Source organism: Dermochelys coriacea, chromosome 12 (assembly GCF_009764565.3).
Source record: "Dermochelys coriacea isolate rDerCor1 chromosome 12, rDerCor1.pri.v4, whole genome shotgun sequence".
Classification (NCBI taxonomy): domain Eukaryota; kingdom Metazoa; phylum Chordata; order Testudines; family Dermochelyidae; genus Dermochelys; species Dermochelys coriacea.
In genome coordinates this window covers 40813883-40836890 of record NC_050079.1, presented here as the reverse complement: position 1 = coordinate 40836890, position 23008 = coordinate 40813883, and the positions used below count along the sequence as shown (strand labels likewise).

Below are 23008 nucleotides of genomic sequence, written 5' to 3'. Positions count from 1 at the left end.
ATCCTCCGAAGGGTGGGTCACTGCCTAGTTACCCCTTTGGAGGCACTCGCCTGATATTTGGGGGGAGCCTCCAGAGATTAAAAGATGTAATGAGAACCCCCAGCCTGGGATTCTGCTTCAGCAGGGGTGGGGCTCTGTGGCTTAACTCACAATTCAAATCTTTGGTCCTTAGTTAGGGGTTATTTTGGTTGTTTAATGACTGTACAAGTGAGCTGTGTGAGGAGTTCTGTACAACTCGCTAAAGAAATACAGCCAGGCTGGGACAGCTCTCCGGCACGAAGTAGCTGTCTCCACACTCCAGTCCCAGCTGCCTCATTCCTCCAGCCACCTGGAAGGTGGCCGGGATTGTGTTGGGGTAGGCAGCGGACGATGTACAGTCACACGCCTGGCAGTGTTGCTCTCTACCCACATGCACGCGGCAGCATCCCTTGGTGGAAGGGAACTGCGGACCCTGAAGATTCCCACTAGCAAGCAGTGTCTAGCAAAACTTTCCAGCACTAACCACCAGACTTGCCACTTCCCTGCTGAAAAGCAGACACTGGACTGCTTTTCCTTCGCTTTCCAAAGGCTTCACAGCCCTGAAACATTCATTTTCCTTCATGGCCTGACACCTGTCCCCTGGGCCCGCTGTGCAGTTCTGGGCTTTCAGACAGGCCCTGTGTAGTGCAGCCAGTTTATGCACCGTCTGACTGCATGCATGTGCCAAGGACTAAAGGAATGAGGAACTTGCTTCACCTTGTTGGCTGCCTCTGTGCCGGAAACAGATAATTTAGTTGGTGTTGGTCTTATCATAGAATATCAGGGTTGGAAGGGACCTCAGGAGATCATCTAGTCCAACCCCCTGCTCAAAGCAGGACCAACCCCATCTAAATCATCCCAGCCAGGGCTTTGTCAAGCCTGACCTTAAAAACTTTTAAGGAAGACGATTCCACCACCTCCCTAGGTAACGCATTCCAGTGTTTCACTACCCTCCTAATGAAAAAGTTTCTTAATATCCAACCTAAACCTCCCCCACTGCAACTTGAGACCATTACGCCTCGTTGTATCATCTGCTACCACTGAGAACAGTCTAGATCCATCCTCTTTGGAACCCCCTTTCAAGTAGTTGAAAGCAGCTATCAAATCCCCCCTCACTCTTCTCTTCCGCAGACTAAACCATCCCAGTTCCCTCAGCCTCTCCTCATAAGTCATGTGTTCCAGTCCCCTAATCATTTTTGTTGCCCTCCGCTGGACTCTTTCCAATTTTTCCACATCCTCCTTGTAGTGTGGGGCCCAAAACTGGTCACAGTCCTCCAGATGAGGCCTCACCAATGTCGAATAGAGGGGAACAATCACGTCCCTCGATCTGCTGGCAATGCCCCTACTTATACAGCCCAAAATGCCATTGGCCTGCTTGGCAACAAGGACACACTGTTGACTCATATCCAGTTTGTCGTCCACTGTAACCCCTAGGTCCTTTTCTGCAGAACTGCTGCCGAGCCATTCGGTCCCTAGTCTGTAGCGGTGCATGGGATTCTTCCATCTTAAGTGCAGGACTCTGCACTTGTACTTGTTGAACCTCATCAGATTTCTTTTGGCCCAATCCTCTAATTTGTCTAGGACCCGCTGTATCCTATCTACCTCTCCTCCCAGTTTAGTGTCATCTGCAAACTTGGTGAGGGTGCAATCCACACCATCCTCCAAATCATTTATGAAGATATTGAATGAAACCGGCCCCAGGACCGACCCTTGGGGCACTCCACTTGACACCGGCTGCCAACTAGACATGGAGCCATTGATCACTCTCCGTTGAGCCCGACAATCTAGCCAGCTTTCTATCTACCTTATAGTCCATTCATCCAGCCCATACTTCTTTAACTTTTTGTTAACTTTTCTCTTCCCCATTTTGTGGGCATCACAAAATGGGGAAGAGATGGCCAGCCCTCTGTAGAGATAGAGGTGGTTAGGGACTATTTAGAAAAGCTGGACGTGCACAAGTCCATGGGGCCGGACGAATTGCATCCGAGAGTGCTGAGGGAATTGGCGGCTGTGATTGCAGAGCCCTTGGCCATTATCTTTGAAAACTCGTGGCGAACGGGGGAAGTCCCGGATGACTGGAAAAAGGCTAATGTAGTGCCCATCTTTAAAAAAGGGAAGAAGGAGGATCCTGGGAACTACAGGCCGGTCAGCCTCACCTCAGTCCCTGGAAAAATCATGGAGCAGGTCCTCAAAGAATCAATCCTGAAGCACTTAGAGGAGAGGAAAGTGATCAGGAACAGTCAGCATGGATTCACCAAGGGAAGGTCATGCCTGACTAATCTAATCGCCTTTTATGATGAGATTACTGGTTCTGTGGATGAAGGGAAAGCAGTGGATGTATTGTTTCTTGACTTTAGCAAAGCTTTTGACACGGTCTCCCACAGCATTCTTGTCAGCAAGTTAAGGAAGTATGGGCTGGATGAATGCACTATAAGGTGGGTAGAAAGCTGGCTAGATTGTCGGGCTCAACGGGTAGTGATCAATGGCTCCATGTCTAGTTGGCAGCCGGTGTCAAGTGGAGTGCCCCAGGGGTCGGTCCTGGGGCCCGTTTTGTTCAATATCTTCATAAATGATCTGGAGGATGGTGTGGATTGCACTCTCAGCAAATTTGCGGATGATACTAAACTGGGAGGAGTGGTAGATACGCTGGAGGGGAGGGATAGGATACAGAAGGACCTAGACAAATTGGAAGATTGGGCCAAAAGAAATCTAATGAGGTTCAATAAGGATAAGTGCAGGGTCCTGCACTTAGGATGGAAGAATCCAATGCACCGCTACAGACTAGGGACCGAATGGCTCGGCAGCAGTTCTGCGGAAAAGGACCTAGGGGTGACAGTGGACGAGAAGCTGGATATGAGTCAGCAGTGTGCCCTTGTTGCCAAGAAGGCCAATGGCATTTTGGGATGTATAAGTAGGGGCATAGTGAGCAGATCGAGGGACGTGATCGTTCCCCTCTATTCGACACTGGTGAGGCCTCATCTGGAGTACTGTGTCCAGTTTTGGGCCCCACACTACAAGAAGGATGTGGATAAATTGGAAAGAGTACAGCGAAGGGCAACAAAAATGATTAGGGGTCTAGAGCACATGACTTATGAGGAGAGGCTGAGGGAGCTGGGATTGTTTAGTCTGCAGAAGAGAAGAATGAGGGGGGATTTGATAGCTGCTTTCAACTACCTGAAAGGGGGTTTCAAAGAGGATGGCTCTAGACTGTTCTCAATGGTAGCAGATGACAGAACGAGGAGTAATGGTCTCAAGTTGCAATGGGGGAGGTTTAGATTGGATATTAGGAAAAACTTTTTCACTAAGAGGGTGGTGAAACACTGGAATGCGTTACCTAGGGAGGTGGTAGAATCTCCTTCCTTAGAGGTTTTTAAGGTCAGGCTTGACAAAGCCCTGGCTAGGATGATTTAACTGGGACTTGGTCCTGCTTTGAGCAGGGGGTTGGACTAGATGACCTTCTGGGGTCCCTTCCAACCCTGATATTCTATGATTCTATGAACTTGCTGACAAGAATACTGTGGGAGACCGTGTCAAAAGCTTTGCTAAAGTCAAGGAACAACACGTCCACTGCTTTCCCCTTATCCACAGAGCCAGTTATCTCGTCATAGAAGGCAATTAGATTAGTCAGGCATGACTCGCCCTTGGTGAATCCATGCTGACTGCTGTTCCCGATCACTTTCCTCTCCTCTAAGTGTTTCAGAATTGATTCCTTGAGGACCTGCTCCATGATTTTTCCAGGGACTGAGGTAAGGCTGACTGGCCTGTAGTTCCCAGGATCCTCCTCTTTCTCTTTTTTAAAGATGGGCACTACATTAGCCTTTTTCCAGTTGTTCGGGACTTCCCCCGATCGCCATGAGTTTTCAAAGATAATGGCCAATGGCTCTGCAATCACATCCGCCAACTCCTTTAGCACTCTCGAATGCAGCGCATCCGGCCCCAAGGACTTATGCTCGTCCAGCTTTTCTAAATAGTCCTAAACCACTTCTTTCTCCACAGAGTGCTGGTCACCTCCTCCCCATGCTGTGCTGCCCAGTGCAGCAGTCTGGGAATTGACCTTGTTCGTGAAGACAGAGGCAAAAAAAGTATTGAGTGCATTGGCTTTTTCCACATCCTCTGTCACTAGGTTGCCTCCCTCATTCAGTAAGGGGCCCACGCTTTCCTTGACTTTCTTCTTGTTGCTAACATACCTGAAGAAACCCTTCTTGTTACTCTTAACATCTCTTGTTAGCTGCAACTCCAGGTATGATTTGGCCTTCCTGATTTCACTCCTGCATGCCCGAGCAATATTCTTATACTCTTCCCTGGTCATTTGTCCAATCTTCCACTTCTTGTAAGCTTCTTTTTTGTGTTTAAGATCAGCAAGGATTTCACTATTAAGCCAAGCTGGTCGCCTGCCATATTTACTATTCTTTCTACACATTGGGATGGTTTGTCCCTGTAACCTCAATAAGGATTCTTTAAAATATAGTCAACTATCCTGGACTCCTTTCCCCCTCATGTTGTTCTCCCAGGGGATCCTGCCCATCAGTTCCCTGAGGGAATCAAAGTCTGCTTTTCTGAAGTCCAGGGTCCGTATTCTGCTGCTCTCCTTTCTTCCCTGTGTCAGGATCCTGAACTCGACCATCTCATGGTCACTGCCTCCCAGGTTCCCATCCACTTTTGCTTCCCCTACTAATTCTTTCCGGTTTGTGAGCAGCAGGTCAAGAAGAGCTCTGCCCCTAGTTAGTTCCTCCAGCACTTGCATCAGGAAATTGTCCTCTACACTTTCCAAGAACTTCCTGGATTGTCTGTGCACCGCTGTATTGCTCTCCCAGCAGATATCAAGGTGATTGAAGTCTCCCATGAGAACCGGGGCCTGTGATCTAGTAACTTTTGTTAGTTGCCCAAAGAAAGCCTCGTCCACCTCATCCCCCTGGTCCAGTGGTCAGCAGACTCCCACCACGACATCACCTTTGTTGCTCACACTTCTAAACTTAATCCAGAGACTCTCAGGTTTTTCTGCAGTTTCATACCGGAGCTCTGAGCAGTCTTCCTTACATACAATACAACTCCCCCACCTTTTCTGCCCTGCCTGTCCTTCCTGAACAGTTTATATCCATCCATGACAGTGGTTCAGTCATGTGAGTTATCCCACCAAGTCTCTGTTCTTCCAATCACATCATAATTCCTTGACTTTGCCAGGACTTCCAGTTCTCCCTGCTTGTTTCCCAGGCTTCTTGCATTTGTGTATAGGCACGGTGATCATCCCTCTTTCTCAGTATGAGGCAGGAGCCCTCCCCTCTCGCGTGCTCCTGCTCATGCTTCCACCCAGTATCCTACTTCCCCACTTACCTCAGGTCTCCTTTCCCCGGTGAACCTAGTTTAAAGCCCTCCTCACTAGGTTAGCCAGCCTGCTTGTGAAGATGCTTTTCCCTCTCTTCGTTAGGTGGAGCCCGTCTCTGCCTAGCACTTCTCCTTCTTGGAACACCATCCCACAGTCAAAGAATCCAAAGCCTTCTCTCCGACACCACCTGCGTAGCCATTCATTGACTTCCACGATTCAACGGTCTCTAACCAGGCCTTTTCCTTCCACAGGGAGGATGGACGAGAAGATCACTTGCGCCTCAAACTCCTTTATCCTTCTTCCCAGAGCCACATAGTCTGCAGTGATCCGCTCAAGGTCATTGTTGGCAGTATCATTGGTGCCCACGTGGAGAAGCAGGAAGGGGTAGCGATCCGAGGGCTTGATGAGTCTTGGCAGTCTCTCCATCACATCGTGACTCCTAGCTCCTGGCAAGCAGGAGAATTTTGGTTTTCCCGGTCAGGGCGGCAGATAGATGACTCAGTCCCCCTGAAGAGAGAGTCGCCGACCACCACCACCCTCCTCCTTCTCTTGGGAGTGGTGGTCTTGGAACTCTGATCCCTAGGACAGGGCATCTCATGCCTTCCAATCGGGGGAGTCTCCTTCTGTTCCCTTCCCTCAGATGTATCATCTAGTCAACTCTCCGCATTAGCACCTGTGGAGAGAACATGAAAACGGTTACTTACTGTATCTGCGTTGCTGGTACGTGAACGCTCCCCTTTCTTCTTCTGGAGGTCACGTGCTGCCAAATTTCTTCACCGTCCTCCTGTCCCCGCAGTGCAGCCTGCTCTAAATCTTCAGAACGTTGTGTCTGTAGAAGCGTATCCTGACGTCTGTCCAGGAAATCTTCGGTTTCTCTTATGCAACGCAGGGTTGATACCTGTTGCTCCAGACCTTGAACCTTCTCTTCCAATATGGAGACCAGCTTGCACTTTGTACAGGCAAAGTCGCTTCTGTTCTGTGTAAGAAAGACAAACATGGCACATCCAGTGCAGGTCACAACAGCTGAACACTCCCCATCCATATTACCTTCCTTCTACGAGCTTCCTCAGGAGTTGTAGTAACTACTCAGAGAAGCCGGCAAGATGTAAGCCTCAGTGGGCTCTCACCAGGCAAACTCCCTCTATTAGCCTCTCTGCTGTTTGCTGCTCAGCTGGTTCGCAGCTGACTGGCTTTTTATAACAGTCAGGCCCACTCAAGGCTCACCTGGAACCTCCCAATTCACACTTTTCAAACCACCAATCAAGCACAAGGTCAAACTGTCCCCACAACAGACACTCAGATACTCACCAACACAGCCTCCTTAATGCAGCCCTTAGCGTACCTCCTCTCAGGCAGATCCCAGGCAAACTCCCTCTGTTAGCCTCTCTGCTGTTCGCTCCTCTCTTGGGATGATTTAGTTGGTATTGATCCTGCTTCGAGCAGGGGGTTGGACTAGATGACCTCCTGAGGTCTCTTCCAACCCTAATATTCTATGATTCTAAAACCATATTCATCCTTCACATAGCCCCAGTCTGAGCGAGTGGATCAGCAAATCCAGTAGAACCCCAGAGTTACAAACCCCTCAGGGATGGAGGCTAGCCGTGACTCTGAAATGTTTATAACTCTGAACAAAACATGATGGTGGTTGTTCCAAAAATTTACAACTGAACCTTGACTTAATACAGCTTTGAAACTTTAGGCAGAAGAAAAATGCTGCTTTTAAATGAAACAAGCACAGAAACAGTTTCCTTACCCTGTCAAATCTTTTTTTAAACTTTCCCTTTATTTTTAGTAGTTTCTGTTGAACACCATACTGTTCTGTACAGTATTTGCTTGTATTTGCCTCTGCTATCTGACTGCATACTTCCAGTTCCAAGTGAGGGGTGTGGTTGACCGGTCATTTCGTAACTCTCAAGTTCTACTGTACCCACTGAGTCTGTCAGCAGAGCAATGGAGCACTTTGCAGCCAGGAAAGGGTGCGGCCTCCCTGGGTGCCTCTTGCAGTTTGCTGGACCCAGAATCCTCTGGGGCCCTGTTTGTTGGTGTTGGTGGGGGCCGCTGGAGGCCGCACCACATCCCGTGGAGGGTCCCAGCTTGGAACGTCTCTTGTCTTAGAAGGCCCTGGAGACAGGCAGGCTGCAGTGCTCAGGGAACACTTCCACTTGAGGCAGGCCCTGTGTCCCAGCTGGCTAAGGAGGAGGGTGGGGCAGAGGACAAGCTCTCCCTGCCTGTTGGTTATAACACAAAGCAGCCCATGGGGAAAACGGAGCCGGTGCTGGTTGGAGGCCTGGGTGGGTCAAACTCCCTCCACACCTTCCTGTCTGGGAAAGGAAACCCACTGACCCCACCCATTGCCTGTGCCAGGTGGGAGCGACGCCGTGACACCCGACACCCCAAAGATGCTGAAGCTCGCTGAGCAGTGCTTGGAGCGAGCCAAGTCCAGCACCGCTGTGCTTGGTGAGTTGCCCCTGGCCGCAGGGCGGAGACGGGCCATGGCCTGCTGAGCTGAGCTCTGGGGAAGGAGGGTGCTTGAGGCACAAAGCAGCTGCCGGTCGCCTCTGGGAGCTGGGGCCAGTCTCTCTCCAGCAGACACACACCTGGTTGCAGAGCCACCACATGGGCTATTGACCCAGGGTGAATGGGATGGGCCAGGCTGGCCTGCTGGGCCCCTGCCCCCAGGGAGAGTGGGTAGCTGTGCCGAGGTCAGGGGAGTGGCAGCAGGAGGAGGCTGATCTGTATCTGTAGCGGGGGGGGGAGGGAGAGAGGGGGTGGGTTTCATTGATTCTCCCCCTCCCCCACAGCAGGAGCTGGGAGCCTTTGGAGGCAGAGTCCCCAGGGAGGGGGGAGACTGGTGCTGGCTTCCAGCAGGAATGCAGCATTGCCTGCTTTCCTTGCCTCTGGTGCTGACCCCAGAGACTCAGGAGGCAGCAGGGCAGCAAATCCATGCCAGTGACCTGTTCAGGTGCCCATTCTGGAGACCTCTGGGTGCACAAAGGGGCTGGGGCTGGCTTGCCTGGCCCTGCTGCTCCAAGGCACTCAGCAGCCCCAGGTTTCCCTGCCAGCCTTCACTACTTGTAGTAACTTCTAAACAAAACACCTGCTTTGACCCACATCTTCCCCCAACCCCAGGGAAAGTGAAGCCAGCAGCCCACGAGAGGGGCCCCAGCCCTGCTCCCATCTCTAAGCACCGCAGGGTCTTCTCAGATGAGGGGGGGAAGCTGTCTCCCTTCCTCCCCCCGGAGATCTTCCAGAAGCTGCAGATCACCAAAGCTCAGGGCACTAAAAAGTAAGTGAGGTGGAGCTGGGGCATGTAGTGTGGAGTCTCCCCAGCCCTCCGGAGGCTGCAGGGGCTGCGTGTGGGCAAAGAGCCATCCCTTCCCAATGTAACCATGTGCCATAGTGCTGACTTGTCCCAAGCAGGGAGGTTCCCTCCTCTCCTCTCCCTGTGCTCCTGCTTCAGGCTGGCAGATGGCGGCTGCATAGCTCAGCCATTCCTGAGGCCAAGGCATTGGATGCTGCCTGCCGAGACCTCCAGGCCGTGCCTGGGATGTCCCCACAGAGCTCTGGGCTCCCCCAATTTTGTGTCTTGCCTCCAAGGAGGATCTGGGTGCTGGGCTTCTAGCAGCCCCCCTCAGACATCAAGGCTCCCAGATATTCAGACCTGAGGCAGCTTGGCAGGGGGAATTCTTTGGTACATGCCATTCTGCCCATGCTGAGCCACCGGATTCCAGCTGCCTGCGTGGAGCCCGGCTGTGATGCTGAGGGGCAGGACCTAAGGTGCGGGCTTGGGAGATGGGGTTTCGTTCCATGAGCCCCTCCTGCCAGGGGAGTAGTTTCCTCCTTGGCGGAAGAGAACGTGGAGGTTCCCGGTGCAGGGTGCTGCTGCGCCAGGCGAGGAAGGGAAGAATTGTGTGGCCTTCAAGTCTGTCCAGGTTGAGTCAGAACATGGGTGAAGAGAGACCCGGGATTGTCTCATGCAGCAGTCTCTTGATCTGGGCAGGGCTGATCCAGGTCTCACGCTCAGTGCGGGGCCAGGGTGAGCAATTTCATAGCTCTTGTGTCCTCCCAGGGAGCTCACCCCGCTGGAGGAGGCATCACTGCAGAACCAGAAGCTGAGAGCTGCTTACGAAGCCCGGGTGGCACGGCTGAACCCCAGCCAGGCTGTGCAGAAGACTTCCCTGGCAAGTGGAGACCCCCTGGCACGGGCAAGGAGTGGTGGGGAGGCTGGAGCCCAGCCAGTCTCTACAGAAATGGAGCATGAAGCATGGAACAGGCAGTTCTTTCACAGCACATCCTCTGTGCTTTCCCCAGGGACTTCCCCTAAGTGGAATGGGTACAAACACCAGCCGGAGGCTCTCTGAGAGCGGAGTGCTGGGGTCCAGATCTCTGGTGTACTGGTCCCTGCTGCTTGGCAGCCTGGCTCCTCCAGCTGGGGCATCAGGAGAGCCACATTTAACAACATGGCTCTGGGTCGGTCTTAGCTGCAGGAGGGTGGGTGTGAGCTGCTAGAGAGCACAGCTGAGATGGCTGCTTCTTCAAGAAACCAGGCCCGCCAGTGCGGGGATGGCCCAGGACGTTCCCCTGCCACTTACAGTGCCCTGCTGTCAGAGTGAAACGGGGGAGCTGAGAGGGGATCATGGACCAGCGGAGCCCAGACATAATGGGGGGTAAAACCAGAGGACGTTCCCCCCACCCTCCCTGCCCCACCTGCTTTGGAATAGCCTGTAGTTGCTGCTGCCTCAGAGCATTCTGGGTAGTGGCATGTAAATGAGCTTGATTTCCAAGTCGCTGCCACAGCCCCTTGGCGCTGAAGAGGGGCCTACCCAGCCAGCTGCATGGCCCTGGGCCCTGTACTTTAGGAGTGCCACCACCAGATGCTCTTGTTTGCATGTCCTTGCCAGAGTGTCCTGCAACTCCCAGCCATCCCGGAGCTGCGTCTGGCTCTGGGAGCATGTGCAAAAGTTTGGGCATTTCTGGGGTGCAGCCAGTTCCTTTCTGAGCACGCTGCAGGTGAGGGATGGCCTGGCCCGTGCTCTACCCCCCTTCATTAGTGTGCAGGGATGACGTTCCAACAAGGTAGCGGTCACAGCAGGCTTGTGGGAGTGCTAACGAGGCCTGTCTTTGCCTTGCAGACACTCTCTCTTCAGCGGCAGATGATGGAGAACCTGGTGATCGCCAAAGCCCGGGAGGAGACAGTATCTTTCCCATCCTGCCCCGGCAGCAGTCAGGGCTCCCCAAGCACAGAGCCATGGTGCTATGTTATTATCCAGAACTGCGGAGGGCAGGGGCACAGATTCACCCTCTCTTCCAGGGAAGAGTTGGGTTAGCGGGCCTAGAGCGTTTGCTGCCTGGGGGGCAGGGGGAGGAGAAATTCATCTCCTGGCGCAGAGGGTCACCACCTAGTCTGACTCCCAGGGGAAAGGCCGGGAGATGGTGCCTCTTAGACATAAACACAACAGCACTAATGCCGTAGTGAGAGCTGCTGCCGCCATTGCATTGACTCTGCAAACAGCGGATCGAGCTGTTAAGCAGGAGGGGCGTCTGCAGTGTGTCCCAGCCAGGGCTGCTCTAAAGGGGACGGGGGGCTGCTGGATTCCCCCGGGGCCCCTCTCAGCCCTGTCATTGAGAAGCAGCCATGCCTCCCCACTCTCCATGCAGGGCTGCACTATGGTGACGGTGGGCCCCTGGCCCTGTCTCATGGGGCTCCGGGTTCTGCCAGGCACTGACTGCGGGGTGACGTTTGGTTTGATTGCCTCTGCTCATGCTCTCTATTGAGCCCCCAGCCAGAGGCGTGTGCCTCTGAAGCTGGCTGTGCCAAGCTGCGGCCCGCCTGTAGGTGTGAGACAAGCCCTGCCCCTGTGCATGGCCATGGCTGGGTGGGTGGAGATGCAATTGGGGAGCCTTGACTCGGCTTGTGCCCCAGCTTCAGAGGAAGATGGAGGAGTGCAGGCTACGGCTGCAGGAAGCTGCCAACAGGTGAGCAAGGCCGGGGCTTGGGGAAGGGCCCCTTGTCCACGGGTGGGAGACCCAGCTGTGGTGGGTGAGGAATGGAAACAGCAAAGCTTCTGTTGGTTAAATGAACCCCCTGCCAGGGAGAGCTCCCACCCTCTGGTTCCCCTCAGCCAGCCCCAGGGACTCGGGGAGGAAAGGCTACTTGTTTGTGGCAGTGCTGGAGAGAGGGATTATGGGTATGCTCATTTGCATGTCATTGCCCCAGGTGCTCGTCCATATCGTAGCTCCCTCCAATGGGAGCAGGGCTCTGGGAGTGCTGGGAGAGGGGTGAGAGTCTGCGGGGCTGTCTTCTGTGTCCTTCCTAACCAGCGTTCTAGTAGACTTCTCCAGCCCTGTCTCGTTCGGGTTCCCAGCTAGTGCCCATTGCTCCTGTGCCGTACAACGAGCAGAGCTGACGTAGAATCAGAGACGCTATTGCGTGTGCCTGTACGAGTGCCCGCACGCACCCCCCACACTTGTGCCTGTCCCCATCCCAGCTCAAATGTAGGCGACCATACAGCTAACGTACCTCTGGCCTGGCAGCATATGCTGGTGCTCAGCCCCGGCTGGTGTTCAGGTCAGTTCCCAAACTTTTGGCCTGCTTGCAACATGCCACCTGTGACCTCCCTGTGTCCCTTTCCCTTCCTCACTGCGCGCTGTTTGGGCCAGCCTTCAGGTGTAGCTCCGCGAGTGAGCAGCCCTGTTTCCAGACGCCTGTTCCAATTTGGATGGGTTATTGCATCGTGGCTGGAGCTGGCTGGGCTCTCGAGGTGTCTGCTGTGGGTATTGCTAGAGTTGGTACCCTGTAGTCTGCCCATCTGGGTGGCACTCAGCCCTGGCTCCAGATGGAAAGGCAGCAGCGGGTCTCTCATCCTGCCATGTGGTCTCTCTTGGGCAGGAGGTTCTCCAGCAACATCGCCCTCACCCCCGAGGAGCAGGAGCAGAGGGCGCTCTATGCTGCCATCCTGGAGTACGAGCAGGATCATGTGAGTACTGGTGCGGCAGTGCCCTGGGAAGTGAATCTGGCTGGTTGCTGTCCCTCCCCTGGAGAGTGCAGGAGCCGACTGGACCCTGAAGACTGGGAGGCATACCTGCCTGCCTGCTGGTTCTCAAGCCGTCTGCCGGAAGGGGACAGGGAGCTGGGAGCTAGCCCCAGCGAGGCCAGGCTGTGGTGGGGGTTACAGAAAGTGCCCAGCCTTGATGCAGGCGTTCTGGTCTCTGTGGCTGTGGCGGCAGGAGAGGAGTGGCGCTGCAGCTTGGCTCCAGCAGTCTGGGCAGCAGTGCCCATCTGGCCAGGGCTGGCTCAGGAACCAGGAGGTGCCGAGTGCTGGGGGGGCCGTGGCCTTGCTGGGAGCTTTGCTGGGTGGGAGGGGTCAGTTATCTTTTGGGTGGCCTTGTCCAGGGCTCCCCCGGTGGGAGCCGCAGCCTCAGCTGCTCTCTGCTGCTGTTTCCCTCCCAGGAGTGGCCGAAGCTCTGGAAAGCCAAGCTGAAGAAGAACCCGGCAGATCTCTCTCTGGTGTCCAGCCTCATCTCCCACGTCCTCAGGTAGTGGCTAGTGGGAGAGCTGACATGGGCTGAAGGGCCCCCTCGTCTCTCCCGGCCGGGGTGATGGGGGCTCTGCGCTGGGGGGTGCCAGCTGGCTCAGAACGTGGCTGGGTGCTGTGTCCTGCCGAGTTGTTCCTTGGCTCTCCCGGCCCCAGCAGAGGGGGTGGCTGCCCAGACAGTGACAGGAGGGGCTTGCCTGGGGGTGCAGCACGCATGGCCACCGAACTCCACCCCCAGAGGGAGGTGCTGTGGGCTCCCAGTGAACCCTGGCGTGGTGCTGTGCTCCCAGCCACGTGAGTCGGCAGCTCCTGTTGTCCTGGCTGCCAGGTGCTTCCCATGGGACGACCTTGAGCGCACCCCAGGTAAGGCCTGGCTCCTCTCCCCTCCCTGTCGTGAGCATCTGCCCTTTGTTTCCAGCTTCCCCGAGCACCCGATTCCCCAGCTGTTGACGAAGCTCCAGCATGCGATCTACAGCAGGCTCTACCCCACTGTGAGCCAGAACCTCGCTGACCTCAGCACTGCTTCCAGGGGCTTCTCCTCCCTCTCGCTGGATGCTGAGGGATTGTTGACCCCAGCACCTGGGGGCCGGAAACTGAGGTCCTCCCAGAGCCTGTACTGCATGGCCTCCGTCCAGGAGAACAAGGTGAACTTGCAACACAGCCTGTCCACGGCGCCCCTGAGCGAGGACCTGGCAACAGAGAGCAGCCTGCAGAAGGGGACGGCTGCCCGCCTGGCCGACAGAGAGAGCTCCTTTGAGGACCTGGAACGGTTCCTGGCAGCGCCCGAGAGCTGGCCCACTGGCCCCCCAGCGGAGCCCCAGATCCCAGCTGAGAAGAAGACCTCTCTGCAGGAGCAGCTGAAAGCCATCGTGAAGGACATTCACAACTCAGTGGGTGAGGGGCGTGTGGGGAGTGGTGGGAGGGCTCTGGGTATCTGAGGAGGAGAGTGCGGATTGTTCCCTCCAGGGCTTTGTCCTGGGGGAGGGAGAGTAATGCCACAGCCATGAGGATAGCCCAAAGTGCAGGCCCCATTCAGTGTGCTCTCGCAGTCAGTGCAGGCCCATAGATCTAACAGCCTATGCTATGTCCCAGCATGCAACGCTCTGTCCTGCTCCACGCTCAGGGCTGGAGCCTGTCGGGAGGGTGAGGATGTCAGAAATCTGCTCCAAGGGTGGCCTGCCGGTGCCCCCGCTGTGGGGCTTCTCCTTTGGTTCTCAGCTGGGCAGAGTCCCCTTCGGAAGCTCCAAAGAGGCCGGCATGGGCTGCCCGGCCCGTCTCCACATGGGGCTTGGAGGAGGTCCAGCGAGTGAGGCAGTTGTACGGGGCTCTCCTAGCGTCTCTGGCACCTGCGGTGGTGGGCTCCTGGGAGCTGCTGCCGTCATGCTGGTAGGACTGGAGGCCAGAAAATCGCCGCCTCGGTCCGCTGTGATGCGTTTGCTTCCTGCTCCACTGCCCCTGCCCTTCCCAGGTCAGATTGTTGCAGGCTCCTGGATCTATCTTGGGCAGGGCAAGTGGCACAGTGTTGCTTCTCGTAACGAACGCATGCAGATGCAGCATGCGTTGCCGGGGGCCCCGCCCCGCTCGCCTTGTCAGCGCCTTCAGGACAGCGATTGCTTGGTAGTCCATGGCCAGCCTTTTTCCCCCTACTGCAGCCTGAGCTCCCTTTTCCAGGGTCCCAGCAGTGCTTGGAGAGCCTGACCCAGTGTGCTGCCTGTAACACTTCCTCCCCAGACAGGCTGCTCTCCCTGGCCCTGCTGGCTTTCGAGAGCCTGAATACCGCCTCCTCCAAGGATCAGTGCCTGGCATGCATTGAGGAAGCCTTCTTCTCGCCTCTCTGGGCCCCCCTGCTAGCCCTCTACAGGTACCACAGCTCCCCTGCCCTCCGGCCTTGCCCAGGGCTCTGCCAGCCTGAGGCACTGGGATGGCAGAGAGTGCGGGGCATGGCCCAAGGCTTTACTCAGCTGTGAGGTGTCTGCTGGGGAGAGCCCAGTTCTCCAGACCGAATTCTCGGGGCTTGTGCCGCTCCGTGTGCAGAGACGTGGAAAGGCCAGTGGTGGCGCTGGTGGGGCTGCTGATCCCTTTCCCACAGACGGCGTCTGTTGCTGCAGGGAGCAGGCGGCCAGGCCGTGGGGTTTGAACCCGTCTCCGTGCATCGATGTGGAGCATGGCATGCAGGGCCCAGTGCTCCTGGCAGGCGTTGCTCCTGTATTCAGGGTCAGGCTGGCTGCAGTCTCTTCCCTCCCTGTCTGAATTCGGAACAGCCCCCAGGCTCCTAGCAGTACCAGGGCAGCCCTTGGCTGGGCAGAGGTCAGATGCGCCTGATTTTCTAGCCCATGCCTGTTAATCCCTGGCTCCCATGTGAGTGGGGCAGTCAGCGTGTGTGTGGCTCCGCCGGTGGCCCCAGTGCAGGCAGTGCCATTGTGGGGCCTGGCTGGTGTGGGGAGACACCAGGCTAATGTAGGGCAGGAAGAACCCAGCACGTAGGCTCCCCAGCCCCATGGCCGGGAAGTGCCCAGCAGGGCGTGGGCAGGATTTAGCAGGACTCTGGGAAGAGAGCATCCTGCCATGCATTCCACCTCCTCTCTGCTCTGCACCCCTCAGGAGGGTCTACCAGGCCCGAGAGGTGGCCTTGTCCAGGAGCATGGAGCGCCACAGGAACATGCCCCCGTCGGAAATAGGAGTGTCCGCTAACCTCTTCCCCCAGGACTGCAAAGGCCACACCGCAGGTTCCTACCCTTACAGCACGGCAGTGCAGGAGCTGGGGCTGATCCTTCTGGAGAGCTGCCCGCAGAGGAAGCTGGAGTGCATTGGTGAGGTTCGCTCTTTCTCTGGGGTGCAGGCAGGGGCACCTGTCTAGCAGGACTCATGCTGCTTGCTGGGAGGAGCGGAGAGCTGTTTGGTTACACGATATCGGCTGCTCCTCATTTCTGTCTGCAAAACCACCCTCAAAGAAACCAGAAACACGTGGACTCCTTCCTAGTGGTGACCCCTGTGGCAGCAATGGCTGGAGTTGCACAGGGATGGTAGAGAGGAGACCCGTGTTCAATTCCTTGCTCTGCCACAGATTCTCCACATCTGTGCCATGGGGGTAATGGCACCAGGACGGGTGGGGAGGGGAGGGGAAATCCATTTGAGGTTGCCAGATGCTCGGATGCTGGTGCCATCGAAGTACTTAGGAGAATCCAGGAACGAGCTGTGATGGCGACCGGGCCAGCCCGCGTGATGGGGAGCAGGAGGAGAGGTGACAGTGAGACAATGTGTGTGAAGACTTGGACGCTCAAGACCCCATACAGTAGCCGTCCCCTCTTCGCCAGGGGTGGGAAGAGATGTGGGCTGCTGATCGATCGATCCCTGGTGCAAATGCAAAGGGTGGGTAAAAACCTGGATCCCAGGGTCTGCTCTGGGCCCCAGCATGGCCCAAGGGAGCTGCTTTGCCATCCCCACCTCCTGCTGCAGTACGAGTCTGGGGGGCCTTTGGATGCAGGTTCCCCCGTGTTCGTTGTCACTAAAGCTCTGTGGTTTGCAACTTGCAGTGCGAGCTCTTCGTGTCATCTGCGAGTGTGCCGAGGAGTACTGCACTGCCCGGGAAAGCCGGCCCCAGCCCGGAACCGCAGCCATGTGAGTACAGCCCGGCTCCCAGGAGGACACACCAGAGATGGACGCATGGTGACAGGGCTTTGAGCCCAGCTGGAGGGGAAGACCGGGGTGGGAGGGCGGTAGAATCTAACATCAGTGGAGAGGAGTTGGGGGGCAGCTGCAGCACTTGAGCACCCCCAGTTCACGCCCCAGAGCTCTGTGCACCCCCAGGGCGGGAGGAGCCTGGTGGGTTCACACCAGACACTCCTCCAACAAGTGACGAACCCAGGTCCCTGCCTGCAGGAGATTGCTGTTGGCGAGCTGCTTTGAGGGTGTTACTCTCTTCTGGGCCGGCCTGGGGGTTGCTGCCCCCTTGCTGCTGGGCTAACCTGATTCTGTGGCCCACTGCCCGGTTGGAGGGCGGGGTTCCCTGTGGCTCAGTCTTGTCTCTGGGCCGCACCGGGACTGCTCTGTGTGAAGTCGGATCCTGCCTGTCAGCCAGGCGTCCGTGGTCTAGCTGCAGTTTTAGCAGGGCTGGACCTTGACGGATAGCTTCCGACAGCGCCACCCGCCCCACACGGCTTCTCCTGCTGATCCCGGGAAGAGTGAGGAGCTCGGTCTGTGGCAGGGACTCACTGGAGCTAGGCCTGGCAATTAGTGAGCTTTGAATCTGTCACTTGGACTTAGCCAGCCAGCGGGAGACAGGGAGTGAGAGCAGGGATCTGAGTCCCAGCAAGGCGTGGACGTGGGGACAAGCGGCTCACCCCAGCTGTAGCTCTCGGGAAGAGGAGGGCGCCAGGCCTGTCAAAGGCATTAAAGTGGAAGGAGGGAGACAGGCCCGTGACTTGGCTGCCTTGTTTGAGAGGGGCGGGGAGGGGGTGAGGCAGCAATAGCTGCAGCTTCTGCTCAGAGTTTGGACTGGGACCTTTCCCCATGAAGTGGCTGTGTGGGGCTGAACCCACCCGCTGCAGCACCCGGAGGTGGGGAGGAGACTCCCTGCACTTACTGCTGGGCTGTTTTCCCTCCTTAGTTCGCTGATCGTGTAAAACGTGCACCAGCTGGTGTCGCTCTCAGCCGCTGCCCTGCTGCGGCTCGGCCCGGCTGCTCCTGCTCTGCACTGCCTCACCCGTCCCCGGCTCCCTCTGGCCATCCCCAGCCCGTGTTCCTGTTCAGCTCCGCTTGCCAGGCTGTTACCGTTGTGTGGGCCCACCGGGAAGTGCTGCCCTTGGAAAGCTGGCAGCCTGCTGGCGTGTGGCATAGACCACCCTGCCCAGCGAGGGCTCTGTCCCTTTCCGCTCCCCGCTGTGAGAGCAGCAGAGAGGCGTCGGGCTGGAAGGGAGATGGAGAGGTTATCTAGGCCAGCCTACCGCACTGAGGCAGGGCCACGCATCCCTAAACCTTCCCAGACAGGTGTTTGTCCAGCCTGTTCTTAAAAACCTGGCCCTCCAGTTTCAGTGGGGGAGGAGAAGCCAGCTTTCCAGCCCCCTGTGCTGCACATGAGCAAGGGCCCTCGGGGGCGAGGGCACCCCTTGGCAGAGTCCGCAGAGCAGAGCTGCTGCTTGCAGTGGGGACAGTCTCCTGCCATGGGGTATCCTGGAATGCATTTAAACCTCCGCCCCTGGAGATGGCTGGAATGTAATCCTTGGTGTGCGGGGCTGTGGGACCTGGAAGCTGAACTCCTCGAGTTAGCAAAATGCGCAGTGAGCTCTGGGCTTTGTTTTCAAACCCACAGAGATGAACAGAACGGATGTTCAGGGACCCCCGTCCCCCTCCCCCCATGAACCCCTGAGGCTGGGCCGAACGGTAGTGACCCGCTGTAACGTGAGGGCCTGCGGCCTCCCCTGCTTGCCCCCACGGCTCTTCAGGAAGTAGCAGAAGTGAGAGATGGGCCAGGCCTGGTTCTCAGCCGCACTGGGCTGGGGACTGCACATGGAAACGCCCAGGGCCAGCTAGGCGAGGCAGTGGGGAGCTCTGCAAACCAGCCAGGCATGTGCGCCCTGAGCCCAGCTGGTAGGGTGACCAGACGTCCCGATAAAACAGTCAGATATTGAGGCTTTGGCTTCGTCAACTCCAGCAGTTTTTGGTGTTTTTTTTTTTTTTTTTTTTTTTTTTTGCTTCCCCCACGTGTCCCGATATTTTCTTCATTTCATCTGGTCACCCTACCAGCCGGCCGAAAGCTTCTCATCCAAGCCAACGTGGCCGTGCTCCGTCCTTTCCCAGGGCAGCCTGTAGGTGGCACCCTCCTGCTTCATGTTGCAGCCTCTGCCTCCACACCCACGGACACCCACCTGCACCCCCTTTCACGTGGTACAGAGCCCTGGCGGCTGATACCGCAGGAGACCCTTTCTGCTGGGCTGTGGTTGCTGGAGCCCTGGGCAGCTGCCTTGCCCCTCTCGTTCCGCACGTTCCACCCTGTGCCTGTGGTTGCCGTCCATCCTGGCTTCTGGGGGGATCCTCCTGCGTCATCTTGGGAGACGAACAATCCCGAAGCACCTTCCAGGGCCTGCGCACGTCGTCGTGTTGCGCTGAGCTGGCCCGGTGCCGAGGGGCAGGGAGTTGGTTTTCCCTGTCTGTGCCTTTCTTCTGGTTTCACACCCCCCCTCACCCAGGCCTCTCTGCTACAGTCGCACCTGGGTCTGGCCCGCCGTGTCCCCCCACGGCCTGGGTCCAGCCCGCCGTCTCCTCATAGCTAGCTGGTGTTGGCTCTGACCCTGGAGCTGTTCTGTGTCTCCTGCTGGCTCTGGCTGAGAGCTGAATCATATGTAGCTGGTGGAAGCCGGCAGGGCTCCTCCCCAGGATGGCTTGTCAGTGACTGATCCTGATTATTGCTGCCTGTGCCCAGTGGGACCCAGGGACCCAAGCCAGGGCGATCGGCTTTTGCTGTTCATTAATCCCTTGTTGTCTGGGGATGTCTGCTCCCCCCACCCCAGCACTGTACAGTGGGCATTGCTCTTGCCCCCCCCCCCCAGGCCCTGCACTGCAGCCTCCAGGAGCTGGGAGACTCACTTGCAAACCACCACCACAACCACCCCTGGTCTCCACAAGACTCCCAGGGCTGCAGGTAGGGCCTGGGTTCGCTCTGCCTTGCCCTGGCTCCGCTCCCTTCCCCCTCTGTGTTCGGGGCAGGGACAGTGAAGGCAGCCTGGGGGGCCGAGCAAATCCCTGCCCAGGGCTGGTGTCCGCATCTGAAAGCGGGCGTCCGTGCTCGTCGGAGAGTCTCTGAACGGGAGAGCTGCAGGCATCCGCATGCACTTGCTAGGTGCGCTCTGCCCAGCCCCTTTTCCGGCCGGCAGCACTTCCTGCCATTCCAGCCCTGAGTCCCCTCTCCTCTCGGCCAGTGCCCCTCAGTCTTGCCCCATGGGCACCTGCATGGTGCCATTCCAGCCCTGCAACATCTAGTCCCAGGCCCTACCTACACCTGTGCTCCCAAGTCGGGTGCAGTGACCCCTCTTCAGCCAGACACTCCCCTTCTATGAAGGGGCTAAGTTCAGAGCCATCCCTTTTCTCTTGGCCACTTAACTCCAGTTGAAGTTTTGCACCAGTGGAAGGGGGTTTTGAGTGCAGTTTGAAAGGAGGAGCGTTCTCTGTTTCTGTGTCACACTGACTCACCGTCCCGGGGCGGCATACAGCAGAGCGGTGAGTGCTGGGACGGAATGGAATCTGCTGGCAGTTACCCACGCCATGTGTCACTGCTGCCAGCCAAGACCTGGTGATTCACGAACCCGGGGCCTTCACACCTAGTGAGCATGCCAACTGCTCCTGCGGCATTCACCACAGATCAGCCGCTGTCCGGCCTGACAGGAACTGATGGTTCAACTTAATTACAGCTGCCCAGTATCTGCAGGAACACCCCTTGTGGTCTTGCTCCTTAGCCCTTGCTAACCTCGGTACTGTCTGCCGCTTTAAAGCGACAGGCATGGGCTGCACTGGGAAAGGGCCCTTTGGCCCAGCTGATCTCTGCTCTCCAAGCGTCCCCTCTGTCCAGTGGGGCTGGAAGTGTGGATGCTGAGAGCCATTGAACCAAAAGAAACCCTGGATATGATGGAAACCACATCAAGCCAGGGGTACAGCTGCCATCCCGTTCCAGCACCTACGCCTCTGTCCTGCCTGCTCGGGTTTCTGCTGGGCTCCGTTCTGCCCCTGCGTTCTGAGTCTCTGCTGGCAATGCCGCATGGAACAGAAAACCCGGCTGGTTTGGTTTCCAGCTGAGCTGGCAGCGTTGGTGCTTGGGGAGGCTGAATCTCACGTTGTCCTTCTCTGGCCCCTTCCTCCTGGGGATTGCAAAGCACTTGGCAACCCAACGCCTCTCGCAGCACCTCTGGAAGGAAGATAACTAGTCTCCCCAGATAGGGAAACTAAGGCATGGAGAAGGAAGGTGACGTCCTGCAGTCACACAGGGAGCTGTTGGCAGAGGCAGGCACAGAACCCAGGCCTCTGCTGGGCCACGCTGCTCCAGTCCTTCACTTCTGAAGTCAGTGCTCTGGGTCTGGATCTCCTGTGGGGAAAATCCTGTTACCCATTAGAGCTGGTAAGTTACCTTCCCTGTCCTGCTGCCCCTTGGCCAGGCTCCCCTCTCCTGACGATGACCAACTGCAGCACACAGGCTCCTGGCAGGCCCCCTGCTTCCACCTGGAAATGGTTTGTTCACTAATGATCCGCCTGGAGTCAATGGCAAAGGACACTGTGGCAAACCCTCCGCCAGCCGGAGAAGGACCCGCTGCGGGAGGGGAGTGTGTCAGCTCCTTTGGGAGAGTTACTTGATGCTGACCTATGACCTGTTCCCCCTGTAGTGGTGCCGACGACCTCTTGCCCATCCTGTCCTACGTGGTGCTGAAGAGCAACCTCCCCCAGCTGGTGGCGGAGTGTGCGGCGCTGGAGGAGTTTATCCACGAAGGGTAGGAACGGGAAGGGGGGACGGGGTGGGAATTCCTCCTGCTGCCTCAGTTCCTTTGGCACTGGTGGCTCTGCGCGCCACCCATTCTGGACTAATTAAAGCCGACTGCATTTCCGGGGAGTTAAAGCCCTGGCTGCTCTGTGCCAGATGCTGGAAGTGGCTCATCCGTGCCCCATCCCAGTAGGTGATAGGCCAGTGAGTGGGTGAGCTGGCCCTCCTCCTATGGCAGCTGGGAAAGGGCTGGCACTGGAGCGGGGGTGGGTGGAGAGAGCTGATATGGGAAGGTTATGGTCTTTGGGAGCCTTGCAGCAGATACTTCCTGCCCTTCCCCAACTCCACTCCTTCAGCCGGGACGCTGACCAGAGCGGGGCACCACCCACAATTCCCCTCTCCTGCGCTGCTTTGCCTTTCCCCTGGTGCTGATTCCCAGCGAGACCCCTGGAGATTTGCTGTAGGCTTCACCACACGTTGGATCCCCCAGTGTCCCATCACCAGCAGCAGCCAGCGCCTGATGCTAAGAACTGGGGAGCAGAGCCATATTGCGTGTTTGGGGGCCAGTGGCCTCTTCTCCCTGGCAGTGATGACAGCCTGTCACCCCTCTTGAGCACCCTTCCAGCTATGCTGTAAGGGACCCGGCCATTCAGCTTTGTCACAATCGCTTCCCTCGGGCAGGGGGGAAGCACTTTAAAGGGATTTAGCAGAACCCATCACAATATAGGACCGGATCTAGCTCTCGCCTGCCCTTGGGACTCAACATGAAGCTGCAGGGAGAATTGAGGCAGAGGGACTGGGCTGGGCGCTAGGGCCACGTTGCCAAAAAGTGCTGTGGAAGAGCTGTCCTGGAACCACAGCTTCCATCCTGTGAATATTTCACCTTTCGGAGAAAGTGCTGGTTCCAGATTGCAGCGAGGTGCTGGGTGTGAAATTCTCTGCAGGACGGACCCATCCAAACAGAGTCTGGTTTGGAAGCACCAAAATGGAGCTTTTCAAAGATTTCTGACCCTGGCTCCGTGGCCCATATGCTGTGCTCCCTGGGGAGCTGCCACAGAGCCAGAGCATGGGGAGGGAGGAAGCCTGGGGAGCTGGGCAGGTGGGCTGCCTTTGTGGCGTCCATGGAAAGCTGGCTGTTGGAATGGAATTTCCTGCAGAATGTTTCAGTTCCATGAAATCGGTACTTTCCAGCGGGTAACTTTGCACCAGCTCTAGCCTGGGTCTCTTTAGTGGCAGCTCCCAGCACAGGCTTTGTGCTCCATCCAGGGCTCTGGCTCCTTTCCCACGAGCATCCCCTGGTGCCGGGTACTCGACAGCATCTCGTCCTGCAACACCCAGGTGTTCCTTCGCCCCGCAGTGCCCTGAACTTCCTTCTTAGCCTGAGATTTGAGTGGCTAGAACCTCATGGTGCTTAGACTGCGTCTCTGCTGCCTCTCAGCACGAGAGGTGACTGCATCTCTCCTGCCCGGGCTCCCTAGGCCGAGCCTGCCCCAGAGTATAACTAGGGTGCCCTTGTGGGTAAGGCACTGGGCTGGGACTCAGCAGATGTGGGTTCAGTTCTGACCCCTGCCTCAGACTCCTAGGTGACCATGGGTGAGTGCCATAACCCTCAGGGCCTCCATTCCCCACCTGTAGTGCGGGGAGCCGTGTAAGTACTGGAGAAAGTACAAC

The 23008-nt window shown here is 57.0% G+C and overlaps 1 protein-coding gene across 3 annotated transcripts in view; it reads left to right on the top strand.

Annotated features, from left to right (window-relative positions):
* Window positions 1-23008, top strand: part of VPS9D1 (VPS9 domain containing 1) — a 29034-nt gene that overhangs the window by 2277 nt on the left and 3749 nt on the right. For 2 of the 3 annotated variants that reach the window (XM_043494867.1, XM_038367992.2), the window contains exons 3-14: window positions 7706-7798; window positions 8471-8627; window positions 9411-9522; window positions 10474-10536; window positions 11265-11317; window positions 12231-12318; window positions 12792-12877; window positions 13295-13770; window positions 14608-14737; window positions 15478-15686; window positions 16410-16494; window positions 21243-21347. In XM_043494867.1, the coding sequence (XP_043350802.1) occupies window positions 7741-7798; window positions 8471-8627; window positions 9411-9522; window positions 10474-10536; window positions 11265-11317; window positions 12231-12318; window positions 12792-12877; window positions 13295-13770; window positions 14608-14737; window positions 15478-15686; window positions 16410-16494; window positions 21243-21347 (1622 nt within the window). In that variant the 5' untranslated portion in view covers window positions 7706-7740. The remainder of the gene's footprint in view (window positions 1-7705; window positions 7799-8470; window positions 8628-9410; window positions 9523-10473; window positions 10537-11264; window positions 11318-12230; window positions 12319-12791; window positions 12878-13294; window positions 13771-14607; window positions 14738-15477; window positions 15687-16409; window positions 16495-21242; window positions 21348-23008) is intronic. The other variant, XM_043494865.1, reaches the window with a different exon arrangement.